This window comes from Barbus barbus (genome assembly GCF_936440315.1).
Source record: "Barbus barbus genome assembly, chromosome: 39".
NCBI lineage: Eukaryota > Metazoa > Chordata > Actinopteri > Cypriniformes > Cyprinidae > Barbus > Barbus barbus.
This window is the reverse complement of record NC_136717.1, coordinates 15,205,820-15,220,550: the sequence shown is the minus strand read 5'-3', so window position 1 is coordinate 15,220,550 and position 14,731 is coordinate 15,205,820. Positions and strand designations below refer to the sequence as shown.

General features: G+C 38.2%; 1 protein-coding gene across 1 annotated transcript; it reads left to right on the top strand.

Annotated features, from left to right (window-relative positions):
- The first annotated feature begins 403 nt into the window (after positions 1 to 403).
- igf1 (insulin-like growth factor 1) lies at positions 404 to 14,028 on the top strand. The gene is made up of 5 exons (XM_079399140.1): positions 404 to 827; positions 2,056 to 2,215; positions 9,021 to 9,202; positions 9,742 to 9,777; positions 11,042 to 14,028. Exons 1-5 carry the CDS (start codon positions 780 to 782, stop codon positions 11,099 to 11,101), a joined length of 486 nt encoding a protein of 161 aa, XP_079255266.1. The 5' UTR covers positions 404 to 779; the 3' UTR covers positions 11,102 to 14,028.
- The last annotated feature ends 703 nt before the right edge of the window (positions 14,029 to 14,731 follow it).

Below are 14,731 nucleotides of genomic sequence, written 5' to 3'. Positions count from 1 at the left end.
AACGGAACACTGACATAACAACTGGTGTCATTATTCATCATTTTGTATAAATTGACATATACATTAGACCTGGGTACCACTACTCGGTAAAAAAAAAAAAAGATTTTTTTTAAAAAAACACTATCATTGTATATATATATATATTTTTATAAATATAGAGCAAGAACTTTCAGTTTTAAAATCTTTTAGTTAACAATTAGCTATCCCAATATACTATAGAAATTGATTTGAAAAAGTTCCCCTCATATAAAAGTATTGTAAAAGTCACACGCTGGCAAGCACGTCGGCTGAGAATACAGAGATGAAAAAGACACCGTGCAATTACGCAAGGGAGTGTCTCTGAATTCGACTTCTGTCCCTTTCTAAAAACTCACAACTTTCTCTAACTCTCTTATTCGTTTTCATTCTGCAATGCAATATTTTCTGTTCTGTTAGTAAGTCCTAGAAAGATCCAAATTCGAGCCTATTCTAAGAAGCAGATGACGTGATTTGACAGGGTGCCCAAAATCCTTAATGAGTAACTTAGCAAGAAGAGAAGGCAAATGCTGCCCCAGCTGTTTCCTGTTGAAAATGTCTCTGTAACGTAGATAAATGTGAGGGATTTTCTCTCCAAATCCGTCTCCTGTTCGCTAAATCTCACTTCTCCACAACGAGCCTGCGCAATGGAACAAAGTCGGAATATTGAGATGTGACATTGCCCGCATCTCATCCTCTTTCTCGCTTTTTAATGACTTCAAACAAGTTCTTTTTTGCTGGGCTTTTGCTGGATACCCAAGGGGATGTCTAGCGGTCATTTCTTCCAGGGGCATTGGTGTGATGTCTTTAAGGTAACTTAACCTATTTCCTTTCAAAGCGAATAGGCTTGGACTAACCATTATTGATTTCTGACTGAAGCAATAGACTATAATATAGATCATATAGGGAATGAATTATATTTTAAAGACAATTTGCACTCAATTTTAAAATAATTTTATTCAATGATCAATCTGCATCTTTGCGCAATTTGCATGACATTGGACTGTGCAAGCAAAAGTATTTCACATTAAAGATCTGACAGCTGTAATATGGCAAACTTTTGAGACTTACGACAGATTGCATGATGTGCATGGTGAGTAATTTCATGATGCACCAGGGAGTTCATTTGCGCAGTGCACAAGTCACCAACTTGTATATCACGACCCTTAAAAGTAAATATTGCTGAGTCGACACGAATAAGGGCTCGGGCAGGAGGTTTTGCAGCATACTTGTGCGTTGTGTGGTTGCGCATTATATTCTCTTTATTACGTAAAGTGCTTCCTCTTTGGGTTTGGCAGCTTTGCAGCTTTCCAGTTCCACCTCACGTATCTGTAGGTGAACCACAATGTTTTATCCAAGCAACCCACAAAAGCGGTTTACAAAAGCGCTCTTCTTTTACCGGACACTGGGTTCAAGCAGCAGTATCCTATTGGCACGGGGGAGTAGCTACTAGGCTCTTCAAAGCGCTCGCTGGAGACATTTCCGCGCGCTTTTGTGGAGAAGTGCCTCGAAATAACGTGCTCTGGTTTAGCAAGATTGCGTGCGGATAGAGGTAGGACACTGACTTGGAAAGCCACCACAGAAACGGAGTTATACATCTGAATGGGAGTAAATATTCAAGTAAATGCACGCGCGCAAAAGACAGGTGCATTGAACGGTTCAACGTTTGATAGTATTTTATCTTTTTTTTTTTTTTTTTTGCTTTTAGAAGTATCCTCAATATCCAGGCACCTGTCTCTGCGGGCTGTTTGATAGTCAAAAGATGTTAGAAACATGAATGATAAGTAGCATCTGTGCAGATAGATAGATAGATAGATAGATAGATAGATAGATAGATAGATAGATAGATAGATAGATAGATAGATAGATAGATAGATAGATAGATAGATAGATAGATAAGAAACACAAGCAAAGAAGGCAGAATAGAAGAAATAAATCAAACAAAAAATAAATAAGGTAAATAAAGATGCACATTGTCCTTAGTTATGTTTCAGTGCATAGATGTAATGTATTTCTGGTTTCCCTCTCTCTGGGATGCAGTGTACCATGCGCTGTCTCTCGTGCACCCACACCCTCTCACTGGTGCTGTGCGTCCTTGCGTTGACTCCCGCGACACTGGAGGCGGGGCCGGAGACGCTGTGCGGGGCGGAGCTTGTAGACACGCTGCAGTTTGTGTGTGGAGACAGGGGCTTTTATTTCAGTAAGTGCACATTTGATTTATTCATCAACTGCTGCTTTTCTCTTCCTCTCTCTCTCTCTTTCTCTCTCTCTCTCTCTCTCTCTCTCTCTCTTTTTCTCTCTTTTTCTCTTTCCCCATGCACTAATGCACCACTCATAAATAAGAAAAGCATCAGTTTTCATGTCTAGCTGTCCAATTTTCCAAAAATTTCCCTCCGTTCTGCTTTTGCTTTATTTGTCTCAGTTATATTGGATAGAGAGTTTACAATCCAAGTAATCTACTGATGCCAAACACTACTTAATTGTCAATGCATGTTTTTAGACATATTATGCCTGATTCATCAGTGCATGTTATACCAAATATAAATGTTTATATGCTTTTATAAAAAACTTTGTATATGACTTATTCACAAATCCCTCACTTTTCAAACCACAGGGGTCCATTCTGGTACCTTATGTAATGCCCACTTTTCATGATCCAATCACTTTTCAAAGGCCAAAAAAAAAGGCCTGAAAATATGTCATTATGGAAGTAAAATAGGTTGTGAATTCCACTTCACTTTAGATTATTGTAAAGTGAGCACTTGCAATGCCGAAGAGGCAGCTGAAAAAAATGCTGAGACTGATGCTCGTGTATTACATTTAAAGAAGATCAGCCAGCTGCTTTGCTCCCAGAATGAGGTTGCTGGAATTTGGCGGACACGAATCGGCAGGGCAAATAAATGTAGTTCACATCCAGCTGAATACGGGGGACTACCCAAAGAAAACCATTTTGAATCCTAGACTTAAATCTCTCTTTTTCCACAAACCATGAGAACTACTGGGTCTTGGGTTGTTCCAATCAGCAATATGAGATTCAGGAGTTCTAGACCTTGATGGGACTTGCTTTTTACACTTTGTCCATACACTTTGTGGATTCACTTTTCCTATCTTGAGCATACAGTTAATTGAAATTTATTCTGTAATGTTTATTTATCAATTTATCTGACAGGGTGATCTACTTGCGTACTAATAAAATAATAATATAAATGATTTTTAATGAACTTTTTTCATATTTAATGTGAAATCAATCAATCAATCAATTCATGAAACATTGGATTAAAGTGGCCTTTCACCCAAAAATGAAGATTTTGTCATTATTTAATGACCCTCAAGACACTTTTTTCCATTTCACACAAAGTAAAATATTTAACAGAATGTGCAAACTGCTCATCTCAAATGATGATTAACTATTTTGCAATGCCTATTAAGCAATAACTAGATCAAAAAGTTTCTAATCTTAGATTATTTGTAATTTCCTGAAAAATGAATTGTCCTGTCTATGACATTCGATTTCAGTGTACCAAATGACACTATAGTTATACATCACCATGTGCAGATATGATGTTTTAAACTTTTGCACATATATATTGTTATCTGTCTGAATTACCCAGTGAGATATTTACGACGTGCAAATGGCTCAGGGAAGCATGAGAGTCTCGGGCCACTGATGATGACGTATGAAGTGATTATTTTGACAAGTGGACAGAACCCACTGATTCTGTGGAGGCACATTTTATTCACTTACTTTAAAAGCGAAGCGAGATTGAACTTCAAGTTAGAGTTGACATTTTAAGTTTCCAGTCAACAACATTTGAGCTTTTAGTGGTCACAAAGGAGCTGGCTGGATCGCTCATGGCTGTCAATGGCCATGTGTTTGTTTTGTCAGTACAGAGCCCAAAATAAATACGTTTATGCTAATCTGAACTTTCCATGAAATTATTGCATCTGCATGACAGATTCGGTGAAGAGCAAATAGATGATTTTATACAGATCATTTGACTTTGAACTAGTATGTAGTATAAAACCGGGGTACGTTTTTTACAGTATGTACCCTGACAACCCCATCTTTTTAACTCATTACTGTATATCATTATTAATATTATTTTGCTAAATCTGTATTAGCATTGTGTTCAGTGACAGCTGCAATACAGCCCATCTCGCCAGTGCCCTTACTGCCAGTGGTACTCCACTCACATTTCAAAACTTCAGATTTCATTATCTTGATAGAATGGCCTATGACTCGGAAAATACTACTCAGTGGAAATTTTTTATTGAAACAAAATGTGGCTTTTTGAAGACACAGTGAAGAGGACGACACAGAAAAAGAAGAAACTGACAGTGCAGTAATTTTTTTTTTTCCCAATTGTTAGCCTGACCTAGAAATCCTCAGTTGTCTTTGAAATGCCAGTGTCAGCCTTATCCCACAATGTCTTGGGTTATTGGAAAACAAAGGGGCTCCAAAATGATTGATGTAGATGCAGATCTAGAGCACATAATTCTGTTTTTTATTTTTTTATTTTTTTTACAACCAACACCTCGTGGCCAGCAGTGTTTGTGTTGACACAGAACTGCCCTTTCCCTCCATGGTTGTGTAGTCTTTTCCAGTGAATCACCTCTGACGTCTGCCAAGAGTCTGATCGTACACCTCATGATGCATTCCCATTCCCTGGACACAAACATACTAGGAATGCAGAAAGTTTTGGCTCAGTATGCGCTGTAAAATCACTATTTGTCCAGAGGTGGGTGCAAGTCTCCTCTCACACATTTGGAAGGACCTCTAATGATCTGGCGCTTCAGGATAACAGGTGAAATTCTACTGAAAGTTGCCTCATTCAGTATTATGTGAATCCTGAAAGGAATTATGTTGCATTGGAGTCATGTCTTGGACATGCTGTGCTTTCAAGTGATTTTGGTCAGAATAAATGTACTTTATGGACTATTTCATATATCTTTTTCACTTTCATATATCTTTTTCACTTTCTGACAAAACAGGAAGCTTTTTAGTGCAAATGCAAGACAATTAAGAGCAAATAATGCACATTAAGTACAGTATGTATTGATGCTTTTAGCTATGTATTTTATCACTCTTGTGCTGCCATGGAGAATTATAGGAAATATAGTGTGGATGCACAAGCTTGTGGCCTAATAAAGCAGCTGAATAAATAGCATTTCTGGCCAGCTTTATTGCTATTCTTTATCAACAGAGCACAAAATGCAGAATTTTTGTCCATAGTTCTTTAATTGATATCAGCTCAACTTAGAAAGTCTGGCCAATCACAACTCTATCATGCTGTTCATATGCCATCAACTTGCAAATATATACTTCCAACATTACTAAGTAGTTTTATTAATCAATCGTTGATGAAAAGATTGCAGGTCATCTCCTCTCAGTAGCAAAGACCGCAAAACTGAATGGAAGTTCTGTCACAGACATCACTGATAGGACCACTTTTCAATTCCGTTTGTCTGGTTTCATTATGTTTGAAGCAGCTGGAGAGAAGAACACATCAACAGCACACAGTCAGGCTTGGCTCTTGTCCTAGAGCAGCACCGGATTATGGGGGATTACAGGATGATCAGGATGCCCCCTGCCCCCTCCCGTACCGTTGTTCTACTGGACACAAACACGTTGCAGAGGACACTGGGTATTCTGGGTTCAACACTTTTCTAGTGAGAAGAAGGTGTTTTTTTTAACCACAAGGCCTAATATATAAGCATTGACTCTCTCGTAAATACTACATGTTTGGGTGTCAGTGGGTGGGGCTAAACAGGCAGCAATGTAGAAGCAGGCATTGATCTTCTTGAGGCGGTGCGTATTCACACTATTACATAATAGAGTAGAACACTCCAAAAGCTGCCGTTTTTGGCTTCAAGTTGTTTTTAGACTAACAAGAAAGTTTTGAGTTCTGAAATGTACAGGATGTTTTTATAGTACAGTGCCCTCTTATATATCAAAAGACCAAAAGACAAAGAATTTTGGTTTCTCAGTTCATGACCCCTTTAATATAACGTTCAAGTTATAAATCATAACCTATGTAAAACTTTTAAATAGATACAATAAATATATTTAAGAATTAAATCTATATCTATGTATAAAGATAACTCTAGATATATAGATAATTTTAAATAGATAATATAAAAGTTTATAAAAGTTAAGACTCGACCACACCCTCCTAAAATGGCTCATTCAAACATGCCCCCACATGTCTACGTCACATTGTGGTAAGATATGCAATAACACCGCCCAAATGTATACGCAATGAAAGAAGGTGGAACTATTATTCTCGCTGTAGTATTGGTGCTGCCGCCGGCGCCATATCCTGGAGACGCTGTGTTTCGTTGTGAAAGCGAAAGTACTTTGTTTGGGCTTCCAAAAGAGGACACAACTAGAAATCAGTGGTTAAGTTGTATTTACAACACTGTTCCAGAACAATTCAACCCAAATATTAGAGTGTGTGCAGCACATTTTACGGGGGACTATTTCCTGAACCTGGAAGAGTAGTCTACAATGCTGGCTTGCACAAAGGCTGTTTCTATAAAGTGGGGCAATTCCAACTTTGCCAGGACAGTCTGGCGCTTCTGACTCACAGCCTGTAAGTACGTTTTCTTATTTAAAGAATTTGCCACTGACGATTCAAACGCGAGTTTTGAGCGGTGTAGAGTAGCTCTTCATCGTTTCTCCGATCACAAATGCAGACATGGTAATGTTTACGTGGCACGATGCAACGCGATACATAAAAAGACAGTATAAGTTATTATAATCAGTAAATATGTCCCCACTGGATGCAACAAATGGTTTTATTGTTTTTGTGTCTTCACGCTGGGACACGGCATCAGAAAACGGTAAGGGGCGTAACATTTACGTCTCACACTTGAGGTATTCGGCCAATCACAATGCACTGGATAGCGGGCCAATCAGAGCATGTCTTGCTTCTCAGAACGATGAGCTTTGTAAAAATTGACGCATTTCAGAAAGGCGGAGCATAGAGGAGCAACAATAATTTACAGTATGTAGAAATTAATGTGTTTTTTGAACCTTAAACCGCATAAACATTGCATTACACCAAATACACAAAATAATGTTCTTTTTAGCAACATCATATAACCCCTTCAATGTATAACAGCAAAACACCCTGGTTAAAATGTCAAAACATTTTGACAAACAGCAAACCATTACTTGGCTGCTGACAAGCCTTAAACACCACAAACAGTTCCTATTCAATCGTTAATGTCCGCAAGAGCCAACATCTCTTTGCATAGTGAACAGTGGAAAAAAGAGCCAGGAGAAAAAAATAATAAAATTGGAAGGCAACTTCATCTTACTATAAACTCTTTGTGGTACCATTGATAAAGAGGCAGTTTCCAGGACTATAGCAGCTTTCATAGTCTCCAGTGAACAGTAAACTTCCTGACACTATGCAGGCAGCGTATGGCAGCAGCTCCAAGAACTCCCTGTTCTTTAATAACCTGAGCATGGCTATAAAACTCAGCTTCTTTCCAGCGGTGTCCATCATTGGAATGTACATGATCTGATTTGGCAAATACAAATACAAATGGTGATTCAGAGAAAAACATTAGATTTTTTTTTTTTTTAGCATATACTACAGATGGTTTAGACATGGAATAAAAGCCACAAAACTTTAAATTATCTCAAAATCTATTAGGTCACTATTTCAATGAGGCAACTTGAAGGCCATCAAAAGTGTCCAAAAATGAGTGTGTGAACACAATTCTACCATTACAGTGTCCTACATAAAACTCTCAAAACGACCCAACTTATTGAAAGATAACAGCGCCCCCTAATCTCCCAGAAGTGATTGGCACCCAAGAGTCATGCAGTCTGCAGGGATGCATGTTTGTCAGAATTAGAGCACCTCTCTTTCCAAAACAACGCTGTCAGAGTGCAGCAAGTGCAAGGCAGAAGTTAATGTATTTTGTCAGCACTGGCAGCACTGCGAGCCAAGAGCTATTAACTCTGAAAGGGAAAGGCATTTCCTCCTTGTAAATGCCATATTAAATTATTATTATTATTTCATTTGGTAACAGGGAAAAGCCTATCGGAGCTATATTGTTCTAGGTGAGCGGCGACTTGTAAATGGAGAGTGGTATATTTTTTTAAGGCCACCGGGAGATTGGCGACATGGAGAAAGAAACATTAACTTAGTCAGGTGTCTAAGCGCTACATTTAACATAAATCCGTTTGGGATCAGACAACCCAAATCCTGAATTCTACACATGTAAGTAGTCCAACCTCATTGTTAAATGTTATACCTAGGACATAATTATGCATTGACCTCATTGACAGCACACAAAATCTATACCTATGAGGCAGTTTCATGTTCTTTCACATGGGTAATTATCACCTAGTTTAGCAGCGGCATTAACAACCACTCTGGGAAAAGTTCACGGTTCATCCTGGAACATCTTTCTTCTCAACAGAGCAGGGGGTTTTGCTCCATAGGTTAATTTGACCCTCACAAGGGCCGGATTTGGTCCCAAACCAGCAGTCAACTTTAAAGATATCAGCTGTGAAACTGGTCAGTGTGACCTCCATTTAACTGGGGGGCTTGCCAAGAAGGGTCCACTCTGTGCAAAGCAATACCCTGTAGCTGAAGAAATTCATGTTATTAACACGCCCATATATCTGAAGAATCACAGCTACGGTCTGGCTGCTACGCTAAGCTAAGCTATTATAGTGCTCATGACCGGGCTTTTAGCCACAGGTTACTACTGAAAGTTTTAGAGATTTAGCATTTCAGAGCATGACCTTGCAGGCTGTAATTGTTCTTCATGAGCTGGTGCCATGCCAAGAATAAAATGGATAAAGGGTCTTGAACTCAATGTGATGACAGGCTTTATTTAATGTACATACGGACTAAATTTGAGCATGCTATTAGGTGCTGGCCTTCCCCCACAGCAGAGATTTAGGAGTGCTTTCGCTTTCCGCATGCGTATCTTGCCCTCCAAAAGGTTATTTATGAATGTTATTTCTATGCATCCAACAGGCAAACCAACAGGATATGGGCCTAGTTCGAGACGGTCGCACAATCGCGGCATCGTGGATGAATGCTGCTTTCAAAGCTGTGAGCTGAGGCGCCTTGAGATGTACTGTGCGCCCGTAAAACCCGGCAAATCTCCACGATCCTTACGAGCGGAACGACACACAGACACTCCCAGGACAGCAAAGGTGTGCAGCCATGCTGATGATGTCAGAACTAACCCTTCGCTAAGCTCCGTCCTCTTGGCTAATGTCATTTGCACTGCAAAACAATAATGTCTTTTTGTCTTGTTTTCCATTAAAAAGCTGATATTATGAAGCAAAATAGAAGAAAATGCGTACTTCAGTCTCATCAAGATTTACGCAAAGATTAGCAAAAGAGAAAAAAAACACTCCATATTTTCTTTCTATGCTCCTTGTGTCAATATTGCAACAATTGTTACCATATTATTGAAGAAAATTCTGCTTAGAACTTTCCAAACGCCCAGGATTTCTTGCAACTTACGCTATAGAAAGGGCAAAAATAGATGGTGGACGGATGCTAAAGTATCATTGGTCAGTAAAATTTTTATGCGGGGCTTAGCGAAGGGTCAGTAGAATGTTTGACACAATTGTACATTTCTGTAAAGCCTTATGATGGATGATAGTTTATCAATATATAATGGTGATTGCAGTATCAGCTGACCAGTTTGGTTGACAAAATGTCATATGAACTTTGTCTCCTGCAGAAACCTATATCTGGACATAGCCACTCATCCTGTAAGGTAAGTCTTCCCTCAGTCTGAAAATGAGCCATAATTAACATGATGATGCTTGAATGCTTATATAATAGCATTCAAGATTAGCGCAATTTCTGACATGGAACTTGTATGAAAGTAATAGTTCACCAACATAAAAATTCAGTCATTTACTCACTCTTATGTCATTTTTAAACCTGTAAGACTGACTTTCTGGTAAATCTTTGAGCTCCAAAAGGACAAACAAAGACCAAAAACATACCATTCAGTCATTATAACATACCAGCAGTCATTATTGATCCATCCTAACTATGTTATGTCCAAACAAAACATTCTTTTGAGTCATATCTTCAATTAAATCCATTGATACAATTCACAATACCAGAATGATTCATTCACAAAACAGACTGATCCAATTCTCAAGTTTAACTCATTGACTCCAGTTGGAATGGATGACAGCTCACTAACGGGAAAAATCAGCAAATAATGGCTTACATTTTCTGTTTATCACACACAGAGTTGGAAGATAGCACACAAATTATATGGACCACTTTAAGTTACTCTCACATTCTTTTTTAAGCTTGACAGCTACATTCCCCATTTACTGCAATTGCATGGTAACAACTGACAGGCACATTCTTCAAAATTTCTCCTTTTGTGTTCCACTCAAGAAAGAAAGTCATATGGGCTTGAAACGGATGAGTAAATGATGACAGAATTATAATTTTTGGGTGAGCTGTCCGTTTACCTCGTCTCAGAGCTCAGCAAATAATGCTGGTACATTGTGCTGTGACACAAACGTAAGGAAAAAGCAGCTCTTCCCTCACCCCTGCTGCCCAAATGTGGGCCATCTTTTTAAGTGCTCTCAGTCGTCCTCTCTCGAAAAAAAAAAAAACATTAGCAAGTGAACTGCCTAAGTGGTTTTTGTGGTAGACCTGCATGTGCTCTCCACAGAAATATTTCTGCACCCATACGTCATGCGATGGAAGCCGAATCTAAGGTCACCTTAGATGTCTGCACGCTGAGTTCAGAGTCTGGCCCCTCACACCGGCCTTTGCATGCGGTTTCATTCCCAGCTCGTGAATTACACTTATTAATCTTGCTGCGGTGAAACCTTTGATGTGTTGCTTTGACAGTAGATTTCCTCAGCATTATGAAATAACACTCCGTTCACCAAACAGCTGTGTTGTTATGGGCAGCAGCAGCCGTTCTGCTCTCATTGGGTCGGCTTTCTGCATTACTTCTCATCATATAAACTGAAGCTTACTGCCTTTCTCTTTCTTATTTTCAGGAGGCTCATCAGAAGAACTCAAGCCGAGGAAACACAGGGGGCAGAAACTATCGCATGTAGAGGACATTAGGGCGAATGGCTGAGAGAGACAAGTAAAACTGTTGGACAGCGGAAAACGAAAGGAAAGAAAGACTGTGGTCTTCCAGGGACGTGCTCCACTGTAAAAAACATCACAAAACAAACAAAAAACATACTTAAAATACAATTTTAAAAACAACAAGATACTGGACACTGTTAAAGCCCAATGTTAAGACAAACAAAATCTGATGATTTCCATACACTGCACCATTCCATACTGGGGGAAAATACTAAATTAGCTGCTAAAAAAAGTCAAATGATAACTGTTTATCCTCCTCATGTGAAGGGTTGCACCTAATGGATGCCAAAAGCTTTTTATAGTGGCAAAATATTAATGTTTGTGGGCACAGAAAGGAGTGAGATCATGGACCGTGATGACAAGAAAGGCTGTCTAAACAGTTTGGAACCCTTGCAAAACCAAACTACGGCTGCACAGAGAGATGACGTATAAAATACAAATCAGTCTTTTCGTATTTGAATCGTTGTGCAAGACCAGGTCAAGGGGGATTATACAAAAGCCTTATGCAGATGTGCTGAGGTGCTCTAGAGAGAACACATTTAGGACTGATGGAACACGAACTACATCCTACAAAACACCTTGTGTGTGTGTGGTTTTTTTTTTTTATTGTGTGTGAGGGATCTTTGCTTCTTTTTTAAATAATTTTAACTGCATGATTTACCTTCTTTAGAAAATGGGAGGTGAGAGCCATTCACTCGAACAGTTATCCGCATGCATTTACACCAGTGTATCAGCATGCACAGGAAAGACAGGAATGACAACAGAAACCACAACAGATGCAAAAAATTACTAGCAATTGTAACATATACCGTCAAGAAGAACATAATCTGGTTTAGCAGCTACTGTTTATCAAATAGGAAGTTGCAGGTTTGCATATTTACGGCAAAAGACTGGTGACATGACTGCAACTCACTAGCTGTATTAAAAGGATATTTCGCCCCAAAAATTTAAATTGTGTCATTTACTCATTTTTACTTTACCCTCTCATGGGTTTACTTACACTATGACTTTTTCAGTCCATTTTTGATGCTTGTTTCTGCTGGGTTAAAGGCAGTTGTGACTTTATTTGTCATAATACAGCCTTATGGCTCATATGTGACTATCACACAATTACCGTTTTATTTTATTTTATTCGCTGAAGCAGAAATGGGCTTATATAAAGGTGAAATTTATCACTGAATATTGATTTAAATTTCTGGATTGCAGAGCACCAGTCATTTGGAATTATGTTTTATTTGCATTTACTGTCCTTTTTGAAGGTGTTCACTACAAAACTATGATTGTACAGCAAACATTAGAAAAAAAAATTCTCATTCTGAAAAAGAAAAATACCAGAACACAGGTTAATAAAAATGACATAAAGTGCATAAATAATGACAGAATGTCTGTTTTTGGGTGAACTATCCCTCTACACCCCAGTTTAGGCCGTTTTCACAGTCCCTCTGCATGGTGATTTCCTCTTTTCTGATCCCAATGGATCACGTCAACCCACACTGTTTACTCTGTATCTATACTCAACCTATATTAACCTTTGCATTCTCTAATCATAATCTTATGTGATGCCATCATATAGCGGAACCATATAAAAAAAAAAAAATGAACCCACTGTATAATGGTGCTACTTTGTAGTTTGTTACTTGCAGGAGTTGGCTGAAAACATGAAGCTCTATGTTGGAAGCCTTCCCTTTTGCACAGCCTTGTGGCCACCATTGTAATAATATTCTTTTAGTTTTATTTTTAAGCTATTTCAATAAGGTTACAGTGTAAGCGAGCAAAAGTATTTTTGTGAGAGCTGTGAATGCATGGAAAAAGGAAAAAATGTGGCCCGAGATGGTTAATTGCTGTTTTTGTTTTCTCTACAGTTTTTAAATTATTATTTTTGAAAAAATAACGTCCCTATGCCAAAAAACTTGACAGAGTACTGTGAACTGCAAATGTCCAACGTGACCAAGATTTTGACCATCACAAAGTAGCTTTTCATGTGCACTACATTCATTTAGACATCCTAGCACTGATTCTACAACTCAAGTATTTGTAACTGGCAAGGAAATGGTGCAAAACAGTCTTCAGTGTAATACAGACACAGTTACAGTACAATTCAACCAGTTAGTAACAGTGTAATTTGGCTAACACTGTACGACTCTATTCAGGAATATTGTTTTTCCTTTTCACTTACCTATGTTTTTACTGATCAGTATATCTGGGAAGGTTTAATAGGAAAATTGCACCAACATTAAGTAAATTACACCATCAGTGTTATGAAGAAAGGTTATGTTTTAACTAGCAGCACGTTAACCATTCAAAGATAAATCATCTATAAACAAGATGATGCAGAAGAATAACATTTTCAGAAAGGTAACTATCCATTTTTGGACAACCTAAATTTGGGTCTTAAAGTGTTTGTACTTTTGAACTGGGCAGTATGTGTTTTATATAATCTCAATCTGAATTAAGAAACAGAATCATATGCAATAGCCACCCAGAATGTCTATATAATGTGCACAAGTTTGATGTAATAGACCTCCAGCTAAAGGTCCTCACATAATACCAAAGACTTTGAATATTTAAGGTTTGTTGGTTATGGCAAATATCATGGGCAGCACTAAAGATAAAAACGTTGTGCTTATTTTGAAGTTGTTCTGTTTCCATTAAACTGAATGTAGGATTTAAGACTGCTGCGGAGATTTGCGGCACTTTGATAGTTGTCATCAGAACATAAATCCAGAGACAGAACCAGTATGGAAAATAACAAATATTAGAGGATTCTGGGCATTGATCATTAAAGCATTCTTTTTCATTATGAGGCTTTACTGGTGCTCAATTGCTTTCTGTACAAAATATGAAAATACTGACAGATTGTTCACCGTTCCTGCTGAATAAACCACTTGTCAAAACCTGACGTCTCAAAGAGTGATTATTACAATAACAGGAACTATACTTTTTAGTTACATAACAGCCATGAACCAACATTTGTTGATTATTTGCCAGTTTCAAGGGGGAGGGACTTTTTGCTTATTGAGAGCATGGATTGGGTAAAACTCTGTTAGTGCAGGATGAGTCATCTCTTCATCTGTTTACCCAGAGGAAAAATACTTTTTTGTCAACTCAAAGCTAACACACAGACTAAAACCCAGTCTTTCAAGCAGATAATCAATGTTTCTGCCCTTTGCAAAGCACCTCGAATACTAAAAGATAATAAAGGTATAGCATTTGCCAAGCTGTACATTAATGCCCATTCACTGCATGACAAAGTGATACTTCCTAAAATATGACATGTTCCGCCAAGACAAACAATTCAGGCTGTGGCTCTACTGACAAAAAAACCCAAAACAAATCTGCACATTCAGCTCTTTCTAGGAGGTACTCAGTGACGGAACAAAGCTCTTGCAATCTGTCAGCACTTTTTAATGGATATATAGTGGAACAATCAAGCCTTTTAATAGATAAATTGGCCACCTGGCTTAGGTTCAGCAGACCTAATGTGGAGCAGGCGACTAACAAGCATTGTCTTTATGATATTTTGAATATTTTTTCATCCATTTTTCTTGGTAATACCAAATCAATTACTATGCCCAATTAGATAAATTACAGCC

What these genes read in the sequence shown, in the direction of transcription:
- igf1 (XM_079399140.1), top strand. Translation starts at nt 780, where the DNA reads ATGTCTAGCGGTCATTTCTTCCAGGGGCATTGGTGTGATGTCTTTAAG. An exon ending in ACACTCCCAGGACAGCAAAG is followed by an intron (nt 9,203 to 9,741) that starts GTGTGCAGCCAT and finishes TGTCTCCTGCAG; the next exon opens with AAACCTATATCTGGACATAG. An exon ending in ATAGCCACTCATCCTGTAAG is followed by an intron (nt 9,778 to 11,041) that starts GTAAGTCTTCCC and finishes TCTTATTTTCAG; the next exon opens with GAGGCTCATCAGAAGAACTC.